General features: G+C 37.8%; 1 protein-coding gene across 5 annotated transcripts in view; it reads left to right on the top strand.

Annotated features, from left to right (window-relative positions):
• The window catches only part of LOC121958183 (uncharacterized), a 41,714-nt gene that overhangs the window by 17,786 nt on the left and 4,361 nt on the right, over window positions 1–19,567 (top strand). For 4 of the 5 annotated variants that reach the window (XM_088090043.1, XM_088090041.1, XM_042507053.2 and 1 more), the window contains 29 exons: window positions 331–462; window positions 550–607; window positions 718–798; window positions 1,114–1,421; window positions 3,384–3,452; window positions 3,563–3,587; window positions 3,860–3,931; window positions 4,017–4,156; window positions 4,942–5,061; window positions 6,357–6,414; window positions 6,586–6,630; window positions 6,740–6,796; window positions 6,884–7,032; window positions 9,675–9,776; window positions 9,880–9,928; window positions 10,016–10,096; window positions 11,801–12,469; window positions 12,558–12,632; window positions 13,371–13,507; window positions 13,710–13,767; window positions 13,869–14,017; window positions 14,281–15,163; window positions 15,700–15,821; window positions 15,922–16,014; window positions 16,126–16,183; window positions 17,833–17,955; window positions 18,234–18,323; window positions 18,430–18,612; window positions 19,176–19,529. In XM_088090043.1, the coding sequence (XP_087946169.1) occupies window positions 331–462; window positions 550–607; window positions 718–798; window positions 1,114–1,421; window positions 3,384–3,452; window positions 3,563–3,587; window positions 3,860–3,931; window positions 4,017–4,156; window positions 4,942–5,061; window positions 6,357–6,414; window positions 6,586–6,630; window positions 6,740–6,796; window positions 6,884–7,032; window positions 9,675–9,776; window positions 9,880–9,928; window positions 10,016–10,096; window positions 11,801–12,469; window positions 12,558–12,632; window positions 13,371–13,507; window positions 13,710–13,767; window positions 13,869–14,017; window positions 14,281–15,163; window positions 15,700–15,821; window positions 15,922–16,014; window positions 16,126–16,183; window positions 17,833–17,955; window positions 18,234–18,323; window positions 18,430–18,612; window positions 19,176–19,529 (4,540 nt within the window). The remainder of the gene's footprint in view (window positions 1–330; window positions 463–549; window positions 608–717; window positions 799–1,113; window positions 1,422–3,383; window positions 3,453–3,562; window positions 3,588–3,859; window positions 3,932–4,016; window positions 4,157–4,941; window positions 5,062–6,356; window positions 6,415–6,585; window positions 6,631–6,739; window positions 6,797–6,883; window positions 7,033–9,674; window positions 9,777–9,879; window positions 9,929–10,015; window positions 10,097–11,800; window positions 12,470–12,557; window positions 12,633–13,370; window positions 13,508–13,709; window positions 13,768–13,868; window positions 14,018–14,280; window positions 15,164–15,699; window positions 15,822–15,921; window positions 16,015–16,125; window positions 16,184–17,832; window positions 17,956–18,233; window positions 18,324–18,429; window positions 18,613–19,175; window positions 19,530–19,567) is intronic. The other variant, XM_088090042.1, reaches the window with a different exon arrangement.

Genomic DNA, 19,567 nt, shown 5'->3' with positions numbered 1-19,567 from the left:
CAGTCCTAATCATCACTTAACATTCAATTTATATGGAATTATTTGACATGCACATTTCTTGTGCAAGATGATACCATGCAACTGAACATAATGCTTCAGGGTATGGTTAAGAATAAAATAGAACAGTGGTAGATTAAATGCACTAAACTCGGGGACCAAGAATCACTTTTCAGGCTTGTTTTATTGTTAACAACTTGACTCTAGCATTTTCTGCATTATTGTTGGTGTAGTGACATAAAGTTGAGTAATGCATCCAAAACAACTGAATGCAGTAGTGTTTTTCTTCTTATGGGGTATTTGTGTAATTCACATCAGTTTCAATCTGTGCAGAGAGAGAAGCACCCGTCTACTTTGCTGTCAAGAGTATCCTACCAGAATTACAACTACTCCTTTGCCTCCACAATGCTTGGATTTGCAAAGCAGGCAGAGGAAATTCAGAATGCCGAAAACACTGATATGAAGGTAATGCTTGTGAAGTCACTTGTGCAGGTTTCCCAAATGGATCCTTTTGTTCATGAAAATGTGAAGACATTTGACTTTCTGTTACAGCAAGTGAGCCTGGAGCCTGCTAGATTCACATCAGTGAATTTCACATGTTATGCACAAGGTCGGTATTTATTTTTCTTGCCTCAGTTTATGTTGTGTTCCTCTGAATGAACGGGACCTTTGGTGGAATCCAGAATGATGTTTTACTAATTCAACCTGTGGTGGCTTTAGCTTTGAAGAAGCTGGAATCCATCAGAGATGAAGACAAGGAGGGCAGCTTGATTACAATCATCAAACCAGGGAACAGGCTGGGTATGTGTTATTCCTGTGTGAACTATTAGGACCAGTGGACCGACTGATCTTATTACGGCTTTTGGTCTTATATTGGATGTGATAATGTGAAATGTTTACTGTGTAAATTGTCAAGTAGCCTCTGGTTTTTAAAAAAATCTGATAAAACTGATAAATAAAAAAATTCACAACAATAAAAAGTAGGAAGAATTTGATAGATTCCAGTAAAGAAACAATGTAATCAATTATCTTTCTTTTTAAACCACTATTCAAAATGATTTTACCGTTAACAATATTGCATTATCAACTCAGTGCTACTTTGTTTTTTCTATGTAGTGCCCCGCACTGTATCAGCAGCGTCAGCAGCGTCTGCAGCGTCTGCAGCGTCTGCAGCGTCTGTAGCAGCACCAGCTGCAGCACCAGCTGCAGCACCAGCAGCACCAGCAGCGTCTGTAGTGCCACCAGCACCATCAGCACCAGCAGCACCAGCAGCACCAGCACCTGCAGCGTCTGTAGTGCCACCAGCAACAGCAACACCAGCAGCAACAGCAGTAACAGCAGTAGGGCAAGCAGCACCAGCAAAACCAACAGAACCACCAGGGCCAGCAGCACCTGTAGCGTTATCATACAAACTACGCTGTCAGGTAAGAATTTATAACTGTCAAAGTTATACATTTCATTGCAGTAGCCTGGATATTATTATTTTAAATTGAACTTAGGGGTGGAAATCAGGCTCCTTCAGTGTGAAGTTATCTCAATACTCAAGATTTTATAATACATTTTTCAGTTTTAAACATTAAGCGATATGCTGAGTATTGCAGTAACATAACATTGAGATGTATTACCTTTTTGTCAATTGCAAAATTGTGTCAACAAAGGAAAACTTTTTTCCATCCCTTTAAAAAAAAAAAAAAAAAAAAGGTGTCCGTCTGCTTTTCTCAATTCAGTGACTTTTACTGCAGCTTAATGTATCAAGTGGACTGACTGGAAAAGCAATTGATTTTATTTTTCCAGTAATCTACCCAAAAATTTAATTTGTGATTGCAGTAGTCATCATTTAATAATTTAATTTTAAAAATAAAAAAAGATACTTTGCATCTCAAATGGAGAATGGAAATTTTATGGACAGAAAAATAATGTGTAATCATTAAAATGTGTCATATTTTATCTTTATTTCAGTCTGATACTACAATGAGTAAGGTGATGAAAAGAAATGAGTGTTTGTGAAAGGCTCTGTTATAAGTCTGGAGCAGTTCTTCACACTTCATATACTAAACACTCACATATTGACATTATTTGTGTAGCCATATATACATACATTCACATGCATCACTCACATGTTAGGCATATGATTGAGACGTGTGTACTCCTCATATATTAATATATATTGATCAGATGTTATGTTTTAGTTCAGACACTCGTAGGTTGTTTGTGTTTTCTTACAGTCTAGCATGTTATTTTTATACATTTGAGCAAGTGCTGACGTTTTGTTACACTTATGCTTGAAATTTCTGTTACATTAAGCATGGGGTTCATCACATAAATTAGTATATTTTTTATGTTTTATTGCATTTCCAAGTATATGTTCGTTGCATTTATTTGACTATATTACTAGGCAAGCACATTTAATTCAAGCCTAAGTGTGATCGCCCATTTATTCATATTAAGAGTATTTCTGGGGGTCGTGAGGGAATTTTCCTGGTGATAAAGGCAGTCCAAGATTTTTGCCCTTACTTGCATTGATTGTTGATTTGTGGGTTTTAATAACCCAGAAAGGGGGATTATATAATGTGCTTTGTTAAACTTTACATCCTGCTGATCATATTTTTAGTAAAAGGAGATGGCTTGCCAAACAGAGCATCTGAGTGTTAATAATAATAATAATAAACTTTATATGTGTAGCACCTTTCATACAAGAAATGCAGCCCAACATTCTTAACAGGAAAGAAATTAAATGCACCGGGTGCTTTACATCAGAAACACATAAAAGACAAAAAGACATAATAAAACCTGCATATAAAAATAAAATAAAATCAGAACAGAATACATAGAATGCATCTTCAAATGGATAAAATCCACTTGAATGTACTAGTAAAAGTAAGATAAAATAGGGATAGAAATTTAGTGCATAGAGTGCACAACATAAAATGGAAAATAAAATAAATACAATATAACCCACTGACATTATTAATAAAATATGTATAAAAATAAGCATAAAAGTAGAGTATATAAAATGCATAAAATCAAGGAAAATACAGCATCTTAAAGCTGTGCAGCAGTATGCAAGTGCAAAGCAGAATGCAAAGCCGCCAAATTAGAGCTAGTTAAAGGCTAAAAGAGAAGAGATAAGTTTTTAGTTAATGTTCATTGTGTTTATTGTTTTCTTTTAGATTCTGAAAAATCTAGGTTGATTATGAAAATAGGAGGTCAGTACCACGACAGTATCAATACAAAGTTGCCATGCAAAAAATCGATACTATGCTGTATTCATCTTTTCAACACCCCTGCCTACACTGTCGATGTTAGGGTAACTACACTACTACAAACAAGTTTGTTAAACTTGAGTGAACTTTGTTTTACTTTTCTTGTGTTTGTTCTCTTGGCAGAACTGCAGTAAGCACTTTAAGAGTATACATATGTATTGCATACATCTCTCCGGCTGGAAACACAAACAGGTAAATCAATATTTTCTTAGCTGTCTGCAGAAAGTCTTTGTGATTATGCATGATATGTTAAAAATTCGACTTTTCATACTCTAACATCTGTCTCTAATGTTGTTCTCCAGATGTTAAACAAATGCTTTGGTGGAGGTATTGTACACTTTCCTCTCATTTCCAACATTAATGTGTATTGTCAAGCTCAATTAAATAATTTTTTTCCCACCTTTATTCAGCTGCTGGTGATTACAAAATAAGTACACTTTTCTCCTTTTGTTACAACATGCTGCAGCAATTTTAGCCATTCAAAACAAATGTTGGTCAAAAAGTCTGAAAAAGAATAAAAAATTTGTTCATGTTTGCTCTAATTCAAGGAAAAACGTAACCATTCATATTATTCTCCTCTCTTTTCTTTTACATAAAAGGATGGAAACCCAGTTTGGACTTTGGACACAAGTACCTCAAAGAGCGCTTAATGCAAAATAAACCACTTATTGGTAAGCGAACCCACTTCTCATCATTTTGTTTTTGTAAGGTGTTAAAAAATATGTTATATTAATAAATGTGAATTTGTTTGCTTAGGTTTATCCCTGGTTGTGATGTGTGTCAGCAGTCAGGCTCAGGAGGAACCTATTTGTGTGTGCTTTGCTTGTAAGGATTGTTTCCCAGATTCCTTTCTCAAGCAACACTTGGACTCCACAAAACATCTCATAAACACCTTGGTGAGTCTGAAGTCAGTCGTCTGGTTTGCGTTCAGTGCAGTTGTATGTGGATGCCAACAAAACCACTAGTGTGTGAGGAATTACAAATTATGTGTGTTTTGCTTTTAGTTTTATAGCGCATATTCAAATACTAATATAGGTCCTTTAGCTGCCACATTGTTTTGTGTCTTTACCTTTTTTGTGAACTGAAGTAATCATACTTTTACTCATACTGCTGAGAAGGGTATAGCTACAGAGCTCCAAAATTTGCGCACAGCTGCTTCATCAGACCCTTACCGGTCCCAAGTTTGGAGTAGGATGTCTAAAATTACATGAGAAAAAGTGATTTTCCCACTTTGACAAATGTGATATCCCTCCTTTAACACAGGCATATACACACTGATATTCTCCCTTAACACATGCAATTGCACATGTGATATTCTACCTTAACATATGCATTAACATACAGTATATTCCATCTTAACATACATGTTAACATGTGATTTTTCACCTTAACACGTGATTTTCTCTATTGAAAGTTATGGGGAGTGAACCACTTTTTAATGCAATACTTTGTATGTGTTATCATCAAGTAATCAACCTGTCCATTGAATGCATCACAGTAAGCATTAACAAAAAATATTTTCATTATTGTTACATTAGTATTGCATGGTTATGCTGATAAGAACAGAGTCAATATAAAAACATTGAATCCTACAGGGTCCAGAACCAAAGTACTATACAGGTGACTCCCCTGGGCCATACCAGGGTTTAATAATAAGCAGCTTTTGTCTTAATATTCTTAGCTGCACCAGAATCCCTGGCAGCTGCCTTTTGGGTGGGACGCACATCTGGATTTGAAAGTCTTGAGGTCAGCGGCGTGGGAAGAGGAGAAGAAAAGAGGACCAGAACAGATGCTGCTGAAGGTAAAATGCCAAAGAACGCACCTGTTTTTGTGTTTTTTGATCATGAAGGTGTTTTGTTGGAAATTCTGTATTTCCGCCGAGTCGCTGGAGGAAAATCTGGGATATGTTACAATGCTACATTTCATACATATCATATCAATGTTTCTCATACGTACATATGAGCTGAGTGTCACTGGGGGATGAAGGGGATGATGTTTGATGTTACACCTAGGGGAAACCACTGCCAGGATTTAGACAAACTTTCTAGACCAGGTTAAAACAAGCAAGACAACATCAGCATTTCCGGTGGTGATTCTGCCACATTTACAAACTATAACCAAGTGTTTTTTGCGAAGCAGCTGTAGCTCAGAGGTAGAGCAGGTCATCCTCTAACTGGAAGGTCAGTGGTTCAATCCCTAACTCCTCCAGTCAACATATTGACGTATCCTTCGGCAAGATGCTGAACTCAGAATTGCTCCAGGTGCTGCGCCCAGTGTGTGAATGTATGTGTGAATGTGACATGTAGTGTGAAGGCTCATTGAGTAATAGGAAGACCAGAAATGCTATACAAGTGCAGTCCATTTTGTGCCTAAAATCTACTCCTTATCTCCTCTACACATACGTCCAGTGGTTGTACATATAGTATGTAGTTTTTCTGTAGATGTCTTTAGATATATATAGATATATTTATGGCGGTACCTGACTCAGACTTTTGCAAGTCAAATAAAATCTTATTTTCTCTCAGCGCTGCTGAATCGTGTCAGCTGCAGCCATACCAAAAAATATCATAAAAGTCAAGAGCGTTCATTTAGCAGCAACATTTGGGGACAAAAACATCCTCAGAGGTACACAGCACAGTGGATACCAAAAAAAAAAAGAGAGGCTGCTCGACTTGTAGCTGTTGACTGAAGGTTTTCTGACTAATGATTCTGACTTTCTTGGGGCAGCCGTAGATATATCTGTAGATAGTTTCTCAGAACATACCTACCCAGAAGAGATTTCACAACCTTTCTGGCTCTCAACTCTTTTACAATGAGTTTATCTAGTTATAGTTTCTCAATAACTCAACATTGAACATTTGAATATCATTATGGATACATAAAATAGTGTTTGCATTAGCAGAACAGGAATTTTCTTCACAGATATGTCATTTTTACGAGCGTAAATCAAACATAAATTCAGTCTAAATGGCTAAAGCTTACCTCACTAAAGCTTTTTAATGTAATAGAAAGGAAAGATAAGTTTCCTGCAGTCATCTCCTTTAGACTAAATTATTTTCTTTAGTCATTTCTAATTGAGAGTTTTTCCTTTCTCAGGTGTTTGATATGCCATACTGGGAGTTTCAGAATATCATCTCATTTGAATACCCACAAGGTAGGAACTTATTGTATCTTTCCTCTTTGCTCTGAAGCCCTTTGTTTTTTTAAATTATAATTTTTGGGAGATTATTTGAAGTAGTTTTTTTTTCCAAACAACATTGAATTCCAAATGTAAATCACAAAGCAGTTTGAAATAGTTTTGTTTTCTCCCTAATTTTGTCTGCAGTGATGGAGAGACTTCATGAATACCGCACAATCTTGACAAGCGACGGTTGGTGATAAGATTGAATAATTAAAGTAATTTCCATTCTTTAATACGATAAATGAAATCGCTTACTTGCATCCGACTCGTGCATGTTGGTCTGTTTTTACATCCACAGTTCCACCAAATCAAAGATTCACCAGATTTCATCAAAATGAGAGATTTCCTCTGCTCGGTGAGTATCACTGGAGAGAAAGAGTCTTGCCAGAAATCAGAACTGCACTCTGGGCGTTTTTGACTTTTCTTTATGTCATCATTGCAGGTTCAAATTTTGTGGTCATGTTCGATGTGCAGCTCACACGGAATGGGCCCACAGAAATGGGATTCCTGTGTATGCTCTGTGAGAGGAGGCTGTCAGGCGATGAATGCTATGCTCATGTGTTCAGTCGGAAACATGTTGTCAAATTTCTGGTGAGTATTTTTACTCACACTTTTTACTGCATCGTTTTCTCACTATTGGTGACTGTTGCGCTGTTACTGTCGCTCTGTTCTTATCGTATTCATTTGGTGTGTTGTGCAAAGGCAGGCAAGTAGAAGTCTGCTGCAATCACTTTTTGGCAAGTTGAAAATTGCATTTTATTTGTTGCATTGGTATTTCAGAGGTATTTACACTGGTAAAAATGGAAATGAATGGGCTATGATTGTTAAAATACATTCACTCTAACTGACGTAGTCATTTTGAGGTAGAAACAACCTTTCTGTGGCAAGATAACAGCTGCAATCACTTTTTGGCAAGTAAGAAATTACATGTTATGCATTGCATTGGCCCTTCAAGGTATTTACACAGGTAAAAAAAGGACTGGGTGAACGATAATCTGTCAGATATATCAATGTGAATGTAACCAGGTCATTATGAGGCAGAAAAAAACCTTTTAGTAACAAGATAGGAGCTGCAATCACTTTTTGGAAGGTCTTTATGTTGTATTGGCTCTTCAAAGGTATTTCAACTTTAGCAATTGGTAAAGTATGATAGACCACTTTTCAAATGCAAACAAGATTTTAGACATTAAGCACATACAAACAAGGGGAACAACAATTTTGTCTATAATGTCATGCCTGATCAAACTATAAATCGTACATCAAACACCTGAAAACTGGGTTTCAAGAAACATCAAAGTTGCACAAAGACATACCTATGCTCTTACCACGGACATAAAGTTACGTGTATTTACATGCTAGGACTGTTTGATCCATGTGAGAGCAGCTTAACACGTGAATACTGGGCAATACACCTTTGACAGGCTGCGCGCGCACCCGCGGACCGTAATTAGTAAGTTTCTGGCAGACGTCACGTTTTGGCAGGACACCGGTGTTTACCATTTGGGTTACTTAGCAACGTTGTTATAACTTAGATTGTTTTTGTTTAGCAAAATGTTAAAGTTGGTTTTTTCAGCTCGAATGTGAGTATTTGTTGCTTTAAGCAGTTGTAACGTCAGCTAACGTTACCTCGTGTTAACGGCGTCAGCAGTAATCATAATATAACTGACACAATCGATGAGGAAAATGATCGATATTGCTCGCTAACATTACAGCCCTAATTGCTAACGTTAGCTGAAGTTAGTCAAGCTACAAAGGGACTATGCTAATGCTAAAGCTAAAACGTATTAATTGACGTTAGTGGCATGTTAAAAGGTCGAAGGGTTTATGTGAATTGGTTTTTTTTTTGCGCTTTATATGAATGGTAGTTGGCTATTTCAGTGATGTGTTGACACTGCTGGAAGTATGGCTGTCAGAGAAGACAGATTAGGTCATGTAATTTACACACATAATGCATGAACCTTGAACTAAAAATTATTTGAATTGGGTAGCGTTATAAAATAACACTTTACTAGTGATAGATAGAATAAGAACTACCCAGATTTTTTTTAATCTGCTAATTCTATAAATGCTAATTTTCTACACCCCTTTTTGTTTCTAGCTTATTTGGAAATCTCCATTATCAAAAAGGGCTCTTTAGTGTAAAATGTGTTATAACACAATTAAAACAATACTTGAATATATCAGACTTGTAGTGCAAAAACCTATCAATTTTTAAGTCTGACGTTATGGATTGACATATATTGCTAGATTAATGGCATGTGAAGCAATCTCCACATTCAGTTGGGAAGCTATTGTGATATGTATTGTGGTGTATTATGCTCAGTTTCTTAAAGTTCCTAATTTGGTCAGGCAAGGAGGCCTCAAAGTTAGTGGTCGAGGGATGTTTAGGCCTGGAAGACAAGTGTGTAGAATAATGGCACCAGGCTAGAAGTAACATGGAATAAGGTTCCTTCCAAATAAGGAGATACTTGTGGGGTTTTGTGATTGATCACAGCAGGGCAAGAGTTGCTTTACGGACAAATGTATTGATGCCTGTACGTATATAAGAGACTTGCATGAGCTGAAAGAGAGAGATTCGCATTGGTCCTGAATCCTCTCCCAGGCAGACCATGGGGCCTGGTGGATGCTGAACTTTGCTGCAATAAATTGATTATTATGCAACCGAGTCGGTGTCCGCGGAGGTTTCTTCATCTTCCACACATCATTGCTACTTAAGAAACAACTACAGTATGCAGTAGTCTTGTTGAAACTGTACTGTTACAAGGAGTAACCATACATTATTATCACATTACTCAAGTAATATGATATTATTGCAATTTTAATCATGCTATCTTATCTTATCGATCTTACCTATCTAGCTTATCTATCTATATCTTACCTTTTTTTCAGCTGCAACTTATGTCCCCAAATGAAATCTTTCTCACCATCTTTATCGTCTAATAAGATAAAGTTTTTAGTGTGTTCATCTCACATCTCGCATCTCAAAATACTGCAGTACAGCCACCCCCACCCCCCCACACCTCCCTTAACTTAGTACACTTCTTGGGCAGCTGTTCAGTTGGTGCAAATGTCACTGTTTAAAGTGGTCAGTATTATACTACAGTCTATATTGTCAGTCTTCTATGTTTTTCATTTTTATTTCATATCCGGAGCGTACTTTTGTAGCTATAGTCCTTTTTCTTGTTAACTTGACTAAATATTTGTTTATGTGTGCTTTGTGTCCGTGTGTATAGGTCAGTTTCCACTCTCCAGACTCGCTGAATTCGAGCACAGATGCAGAGACCTTATTGGACTTGGCGAAACAGGCATACATTGGCCCGCCATCACATATACAGGTATTTTATACCAGATATTGTTTTTTTTTTTGTACCATCTTCATGTAGCATTTCCTTTAGCCATACACTGATGCGTTTGTTTTCATATTTTCTTCCTTTAAAGGAAATAAGGTTGGACAAGCCCATCTGGGAGCCATGCCACTTCAAAGAAGGTGAGTATTTGTAACATAGTGAATGCTCTGCAATGGCATCTGAAATTATGAATTAGTTTTTGACTATCCTTTCCTGTTTTGTTCCAGCAACAAAGATCCTGGCAAGTGTGAAGAGGAGATGTGGGAAAGGAAATCTAAAACCCTTAGTATATCATAAAAAGAAGCTATGTAAGTCCAAGCAAATATATGAACTAAACATTTTGAGGTCAGGTCAGTGTTATTCAGTATGTCAACATGATGCTAGAGAAAGTTGAATTATTGCATTTATCTGACTGGATAACACTGGATGTCTAAAACACATGTAAATATTATTCTGACTGAAATCGTACAAAATCAAATTGCTCGAAGATGGACTAACACACCCAAATAATGCAATTGGAAAATGATATACTCGTTTGTAGCACCCCCCCTCAGAGGTAACAAACAGAAGTAACCACAGAGGGCAGCAGCAGGGCGATGAGGAGCACTCACAGAACGCTGAGTCCAGTTACAGTCCGACTAGGGTGTCTACATGATGGGATAGCTTGTAGCGGTTAAAATAGGAGATTCATTAATTCATTAGCAATTGATTAAAATTATTAAGTAATCATTAAATCAATACCAAAATGCGTAACAATAACTCATAATGCAAAATTATGACTCAGAAACATGAATTCGTATAAAGATAGAGTAGAGTAATGGGTCTCAACTTCGGTAATCAGAAACAATAAGTTTACATTAAAAATTTGAGTTTAAAAACCTCAGGGCATTACACATTAAAAAAGAAATGTTGATAGCCCATTTTACCTTATTAATCAATCTAGTCTCATAATTTGAAGGTTACTACAGAGTACTTTTTCCAGGTGTACAGTGACATTATACACATAAACATCACAAGATCAAGTGTCTTTATAAATGAAAGTTTTATTAAATTACTCACTACACAGCAAAACTACTCCTAAAAGACTACAAATAAATGACTTAAAGAATAGGTATGGATAAATGATGAAACAGTGAATACAGCAAAGACAAAAAGTGAATAAAATGACTAAATGAGCAACAAACTAATAAATGAAGCAACGATAAAAATGAGGGGATGAAAACCAGTGAGGAACTGAAGATCTGCGGATGTGTGTCACATCTTGGTTGTGCAACAAAAGCATAAATTGTCAGTTACTGTGATGTAGGGATCTCCTGACGTCTCCTTGAGTCTTTGCAGGAGCTCAGTTGACAGCTCCTCGCCCCAAAATGAGTTGTAAGTTAACTCAAACGGTCGGTCCGGCATTAAAATCTGTCGTAATTTAGTTCTGCTGCCCAGAGTCATAAGTTCAACAGGGCAATTAGGTCCATTAGCTGACCCCGAGGGTCATCTAAGGAATCTCCAGGAGGAGTTTTAGTTTTGGGTAGGCATTTGAATATCTGCTTATCAGGAGTTGTCCTTATCATCCACTACAAGCTCGATTTTCAATCCCATTATGTGGGTGTGTTAGTCCGACTTTGAGAAATTTGATTTAGTCCAAATTCAGTCGGCTTAACATGTTTACATGTATTTTAAAAGGCCAGTTTTAGTTGTACTAACACAATAATGTGACTTTTTATAACATCATGTAAACGGACTGAAAGTTTACTTGCCGTTTGATTACATGTAAGCGTTATCGTTAATGTGATGTGTGATTTGGTCTATACCGACTACACCTGAAAGGGGGCATATCTCCACCATCTGTACATCTGGCTTCCTGCAATCTGCTGTTACAAATCTCCTCAACATAGCCACACTTTTTTTTTATTTTGGACATCTCATTTGTTCCTTTTGTATCACTGAGCGGATACTAGATAAAACAGTGTTGACAGTTTTGATCAAATGCATTTTTTAACTTCATATATGTTTTTCAGTCCCTAGAAAAACCCAGAAAGAATCCTGCAAGGACCATGTGAGAGACGACAGTCAGAAAAACAGCGGGGTGATGGACTGTTGTGGGAAAACATGTCAAAAATCTGACACTAATGAGTCGACTCTAAAAATGACTCCAGTAGAAGTTGGCGCTGAAGTCACCAATACACACTGTGTAGAAGGCGGAGAAGACACAAAAAAGGGAGACAATAAGGAGACTCTGGCACCATGTGAAAAAGATTCAGAGGAGAGAGAAGAGGTGTATTCAAAAACTAGTTTAACAGACATAAAGAATGCAGGTAGGGAGACATGCCAGGCAATAAAGGAAGAGAAGACTGAAAGGCCCACAGAAAGAAAACCAGGTGGGGAGACCCTGGAAAGCTGCCAGAACGTAGTCAAAAAAGATAAAACAGAGGATGGAAAAGAGTTGAGCAACAGTAGCACAGAGGTACTGGCACAGTTTACACAGAAGAGGAAAGTCTCACAAGAGGATACCTGTCCTGCTGAGGATGGAAAGCAAGAAATGGCCCTTAAAAGGCAGCGGGTCACCTCCAAAGAAGACACACTTCAGGAAGAATCCAAAGACTTGGCAAGATGCCGACAAAAGGAGTTGACCACCGCAGAGAAGGGAGAAAGTGGCAAACCAAGTCATGAGACTGCAAACGACAAAGGTATTTATTGGCTAAATGCTAGATTTAAGTTTGTGGCGATTTTTCTTGGTGTTTTATGAAAATGTGTCTGAGTCTGTGGTTGTTACAGCGGCTTCTAACACAAACCAGCAACGAGATCAGCTGTGGCAGTTTGTCAAGAGGGAAAACCAAGAGCCTATTGTTGGTCAGTTTCTTTGTTTTCTTTTTTTTATGAGTCCTAATGTCAGTTAAAAGATTTCTACATTAATTAGTCTTGTAGAATACGTTAATGAATCCATTGGTTACCATAAAAGTTATACCAATTGGACAAAATAACAAAAATGGTAGAGATTTTACCAAACTTGCATGTTCAGGACCTAAAAACCTGACACCACCATTTCTCTTTTTTGATTAATGGTCTGTTGGAAACAGCTATCTTAACACCACTTAAACTTCAAACATATAAGTTTAAAATTTATTGTTAGGTTACTGGTTTGAAATGTTTTTGGAGATTTTACTTTTTAATGATGGCACAAATGGAGAGAAAGGGAGAGGAAAATAATGCAACTTTTGTTATCATATTCATGAATTCCTCATCTCTTTTCATTAATTGTTTTATAGTTAAAGCTGTAATTGGTAACTTAAAAAAAAAAAGTTATATTTGCTGAAATTTTACTAGAACTAAATGAGACAGATGATCTGAAAACAATTATATTCCTTTTCAGCACTGATTATTTTTTATCACAGATTGTCTGCCTCATGTACTTTTTCCAGAACAAGTGACAGTTTCGCCAGTTTCGTCAATGTGACCAAAAAGGTTTTTTTTTTCATAAATACGACCAACTGTAGCTTTAACTGAGCTTCATTAAGTTTGTAATAAAATAAGAAATTTTCAAGGCAACATTTGTTTCACAATATTAACAGTGAACAATATATCCTCTAGGCCTAAATGCACTTTTTCAGTGCAATTGTAATGAGCGTGACCCAATCTACCTCTGTGAGTGCTGCTCTCTGAAGATCCCAGAGAAGAACATCCTCAGCCATGTGACCGGAGTCGACCATCAGAGGATGTATTCGGTGGTGAGTAAATCTTGAAGGATAGTTTTTTGGATAGGATTTTTTGAGTCTGTCTTAGCAGAATTCTCATATGCCATATGTACATTCAAAAAAACTAATGTACATGTGGCCTGAGATGGAAAATATAGTCTTTTTCTTTTGGACAGTCCTGGATAAAGAAAGTTTTTTTGTTTTTAAGTGAATTGATGTTATTTCTGGACTTCAGGTTGTTGATCTGGATGATGAGATTTATGATAACATCTCAAAACAAGACTTTAAATCAGGTAAGGGTACATCCTCTTAATTTGATTTTTTTAACAGGTGACTGCAAAAGTCAGACCTTTACTGTACTGTATTTCCTCTGTATTATCCATTATCTACACAGCAATACAGACAGTGAAGGCCCTTCGGGATCAGCAGGACGGTGGACTTGACCTCCCTTCAACCTCAAATCCACCTGGCGTTCAACCTGAGGATACCTCAGTCACCGTTGATACTCAATGTATAGTTTGTTCTGCGCCGGACCACTATCAGGTCAGTCTATTTGGCATTCATAAAGTTCAAAAAATCATTTTCTGCTTTTTGCTTTTATTTTTTGTGTTTAACAGAAGATTATTATGCCAAGCTGTGCCGAACATAGCTTTAAAGCCGTGTTGTTGTGGCGATGTTAAATCACATGATTGTAGTGTAGTTTGCTTATAGCCAAACATGAGCTCTTTACTCTTGGCAATTGCATTTAGGCTTCAAATATTCTTAAAGGGATGTTATTTTTTATGATTGTTTCATTTCTTTCAAAGGTGGTGGAAATGGAGATTGATGATAATCTAGAAGACTCTGAAGGACAGCCATTCTCAGTAACTGCAGCCGTGTCTCTGATGACTGAAACCACCTCCAGTACAACCAACCAACCTGCTGAGGTGTCTGAGTCAGCTGACAACACTGACACCTGCCTGACTGCTTCCAGAAGTAGTGACAACAAAGCTGAAATCATTTCAAACACAACTGTGGGACCATTGAAAATGGCAACCACTTCCAAGACAGTGGGGACGCCACAAACAGCAGCAGTTTCATATTCTACTGTAACCACCACATCCACGACAGCAACCTCCAGTTATACCACAGCCACCACATTGAGAGAAACTGCTTACAAACGTACAGCAGCTTCCTCCGTTTGCACTCGTACATTTACAGCAACTAGTCACCCCTCTAGTTCCACCATCTCGAGTATGACCTCAGCCACAACATCTGCAACATTGTCCAAACCACTGGCAAGCAGAACTGGAACTGCAGCCAAAGTTTCTGCGTCTGCATATAAAGCTGCCACCACCCCTAATGCAGATTTCACAGTACGGCGTGAACCCGTCCGCCCAACTGCATCTGCCTCCAAAAATTCTGAAGTTGCATCCAAAACTGCAGTTGCACCTATGGAGACATCCGTAGCCACTGCTAAAATGACTAAATTGTCAGTAAATTGTGGAAATACTGGGGCCTCTGACAAGACTGCACATAGGAAAAATTCAGTGGGGTCAACTTGTGATGTTGCACCAAATGTTCACAAGAGTGAGGCTCCTGCAGCTCCTCACGTGACTGCCAGGTCTGAAAACAAGAATCCGCACACAGAACCATCACATACTTCTGCAAGAAAGACAGACACAAGTAACACAAGCTTTCCTCGAGTTGGTGAGTATTATTATTTGCACTCACTGGCCACTTTATTAGGTACACCTTGCAAGTACAGTACCAGAACTGCCTTTTGCCTTTAGAACTGTCTTAATTTTTCACTGGACAGATGCAACAATATGCTAGAAACATTTCTCCGCGATAAAATCAGTGTGCTAATCTGCTGCAGTAGCCCATTGCTTCAAGGTTTGACGTGTTGTGCCCTCAGAAAAGGTTGTCTGCATACCTCGACTGTAACAAGCGGTTATTTGAGTTACTGTTGCCTTTCAGTTTCTGAAATACTCAACCCAGCCTGTCTTGCACCAACTAACTTCTATTGGTTTGCACCTCAGCAGATTGTCTCGTCAATGTCCACAGTGTAAATGAATTGAGTTTCTGTCATGTGATTGGCTGATTAGAAACTGATTTTAAGAGCAGTTGAACAGGCGTACCTAATGAAGTAGCTAGTGAGCGTATATGAGAAAAATCACTCAGCGAGTCTTCATGAACTGTCTCTGGTTTTAATCAGAGGTCTGCATTGTTTCTTTGCTTTTTAGGATTGAGCCAGCTGATTTCAGTGTCCTGTGAAGAAAGGCGGCAAACCTACTGTCAGCTGTGTTCAGTCAGGTTATTAAAGTCCACGCACACATCGGGATTTAACCACGTGTCACGCTATGTGGTGTGTGCTTACTTTAATTCTCGTTGTAGAAAATGTATGAAGTGTGTAAAGCAGGACATTATTACAGATGCTAACTGTGTGCTCTTAATGTTCTGGCTAGAATATGAGGTACCCTGAAATTGGCAAGTCACGCAAGGCAGTCATGGAGAAAGCGAACTACTTGGCCGAGGCTGAGAAAGGCGTAAAATTCAAGGTGACCCGCTAGAGTCTCCACAAACATTCAAAATGACCTACAATTGATAGACTTTGTGGTTATCGCTTTTAATTACCATTGTATGAGTGTTTCTGTCTTTCTTTCTGCTAGAGCCTGAAAGTGAATATTGATGAGTACAGAGAGCTGGCTCGTCTTTCAGTGGATCAAGGTAAAGATATCCTCAATGAAAGGAGTTGAAGAATTCATTCACGAACAAATAGCCTAAATGGTACATGCATTCTGCTGCAGTATTTATCTTCATACTCTCTGCTTTAGTCACTGCACTTTCACGCATCACCATCACACACACTCGATCTCTCTCTTCTGACCACACATTCGCTAGGGACATCTGCAGGAAAGACATCCATAAAAAGGGTTGAAAATTATGGTTGACGGCATGCAGTTAAAGACTGTGATGCTCCTAAATAAATGACACAAAATATAAGAGCAACTCTTGATTAGGTGAAAATGTCAATGCAGAATGTGATCAGACTATATCAACAAGAATAGATCATTGATAATTACATATAGAGGGATACTAAAGAAAGGTTGTAGTGCCTCATTATGAAGATAATTGCAGATGGAGAATAGAGTGGTGCAAAAGCGATAAGCACTGGTCTACAGAGATGTGGAAATGTGTGATTTTGTCAGACAAGTAATCCTTTACCTTATTCTGGAATAGTAGGTGACAGCATGTGTGGCTGACACCCCTACAGTGAGGGGATCAGGTGCCTCTGTCATGCTGTGGACGGCATTTTGCTGGCAAAGTTTGGGTCCCCTCAGAGGCAAAAATAACTGCAAACTAAGACAGTGTTGTTTGGAGTGGTCACCTTCAACCAAGAATTGAAACCAAAATGATCACTTTAAAAATTCTGCAAAGTAAAGTAAGGAGGTAAACTGTATATTTTGACCAGTGAACAACAATATAAAGAATTCACAGTTGTATATGAGCACAAACTAGAATGTTTATGACAGTGGGAGAGCGACAGTGAGAGATGACAGGACAGGAAATAGTGGCTAGATAACTTGTGACAGGAACTGTTCTTCTGAGAAAATGTACTTTTTTTTCTTTTACAAGATATGAAGTAACAATCTTAGGGCACAGGGTCATCAGTGTCTCATTCTCTGAAAATAATATACACCCTTGCATATTCCTGTTTGAAAGATAGTGACTCTTTGACACCAATTTACCTTGATATGGTTGATAACATGTTATTTTATTGTTGTTTGAGGTGTATGTTTTGAGCCATTGAATAATGATTTAAGAAAGCATGGATACACTTGAGCGTCGCTTATGATATTGTATCAATTTGTATACAACATATTGCTAGTGTGTTGCAGGGAAAGTAATTAACACAAACACAGATCCTACTATTGTATTCGCATGTAATCGTTTGACATTAATTTCATGCACATGGTACAGTGTTTATGGAGTTTTTATACTATTACAGTTTTTCTAAAATGTGATTTTAAAAAAATCATAATATATTGCCTGTCTTTCAATGTTTTGCGATATATTGCGATACAGTATCGTAACCTCTGTATCATGATACTTATCATTTCGCCAGATTATTGCCAATACAAGGTTAATACTTACTGTAGATGGGTGCTCACTTAACCGTCGACTGTTAATGGGGAAATATACAGCGACAATTTCGTTTTGCTAAACCTACGCATATATATAATATCTGTTGTTATGATAAGTAATCAACTCTTCAGGAAGATTGCTTACATTGTAGATTTGTATTCATTCTCATTACAATGGATTATGTACTGTGTGCTCATGTCTGAATTCATTTTCTCTCTCTGTATTCTCAGTTTTTGTAAAACTGGAAGAAATGTTCAAACAGAGAGCCTCGCAGGTCTCGTCACCCTCTGTAGACGTTTGGAGACAGCAAGTTCCCTCTATCAGCCCATGTGAAGTTTGGAGCCCCGATGATGGTAGATTCAGTTGTTCTTTCTAAACACCATCTAAGTTTGAAATGTATCTGTTTTTTTTCATCCATGTGCGAATACATCTGAATTTTGCACTCACATTCCTCAGATGATCTTTGTTGAGTTTGGACTAGTTGTTGCCCCAGCTAAGATACTTTCAGGGTTTTTGTTCTTGATAAGTTGAGAAACTCATGATGTGTCTTTGTGATGTTAGCGGAGGACCTAATGAATGAGGCACACACGTATGCAAATGCATTGTACCACTTACTGCTATTTTGTCTCAGGGATACCACAGAATGAAAGTCACTCTACTGATAACCAATCAGAGAAGGAGAAGAGACAAGAGCTTCAGACACATTGGGTCCAGATTCCAGGTGAGAACCCCACACACTTACACAAGCTTTGTTTCAGGCTCAGTGTCATGAGATAGCTGTTGTTGTAAAATTCACACTTGGTAATTTATTGCTGTTCTTATTTCAGAAATTGAGTCCAGTTCAACAGAGAAAGAAACTCTCGCTATAGATCAGTCGGACAGAGCTCAGAGCGTGAAGAGTTCAGAGCCAGAAGCTGACAATCGAATCTCAGACCAGCTTCATTCATGTTCGATCTTGAAGAAAAATGAGCCCACTGTAAATCTCAGAACTAAAGACGCAGGAAGAGCAGGTATTTGTGTTGTGTGTCATACACTATCATTAAGCTACTCTGTTTTTTTTGGGTGGATTGTAGAATGTAAGTCTGGCCCTATAAACGTGAAAGTCCGTGTCTTAGTGAGTGGGTGATGAGCCATTATTCTGAGTGCTCAATGACGTGATTGTGCTGTGTGAGTGTCTAAATGTTTTGTTCTTCATTTTAATATGCATTCATGTTTTTTTTCCTGTACTGCAACAGCAGGGCCAGAGCTGTAAGTGAACTTTAATGTATGAGAAAATGCAGCCAGTTTTTGTCAAATTAAAATCTATCATTTCAAGTTAGAGAGCATTTCATAAACTAGTTTTTAACCTAGACTAACTGTTTAATAAACTGATTGTAGATTCCGCTATGTATATATATATATATATATATATATATATATATATATATATATATATATGCTGCATTATCCTTTGTACAGTGTCTTTGAGTTCCTTTAAAAGTGCTTCATCAATAAAATGTATTATTATTATTATTATTATTATTATTATTTACACTGTCTTACATTGTAATTGTGCTATTGTTATGTTGTTCAGTTACGGGAATCCACCACCTCTCTCGTCTCTACCTCCCAGCTGCTGAAGTGGAGAAATCTCAGGATCATGATGTGCAACCTTCTGCCACTGACTTCGCAGGCAGATTTACCCAAACCCCTTCAACATGCCAAGAGACTCTCGAGAAAAGACAACAGCGGGAGAGCAGGGATCCAAGGTTTAAGAACACACAGAAAGTGCTCGAAAGCTTTCAGAAAACACCATCACCTGTAACAGACCCTGATCCGGCCCCGCCCTCCTCTGCTGCTACAGTCAACACAGAACAGCAGAACCAACCAAAACCCAGCCTAACACAAGCAGAACATGTGCCAAAACAATCACAAGCCCCCCAAATAGGTAGGTGTAAAGCATTTGTGAGTCAGTGTTTGTTGTAA

Source organism: Plectropomus leopardus, chromosome 17 (genome assembly GCF_026936395.1).
Source record: "Plectropomus leopardus strain MGB_pleo_1.0 chromosome 17, ASM2693639v1, whole genome shotgun sequence".
Taxonomy (NCBI): Eukaryota; Metazoa; Chordata; class Actinopteri; order Perciformes; family Serranidae; genus Plectropomus; species Plectropomus leopardus.
The sequence above is the reverse complement of the archived record's forward strand: the minus strand, read 5'-3'. Positions and strand labels throughout refer to the sequence as shown.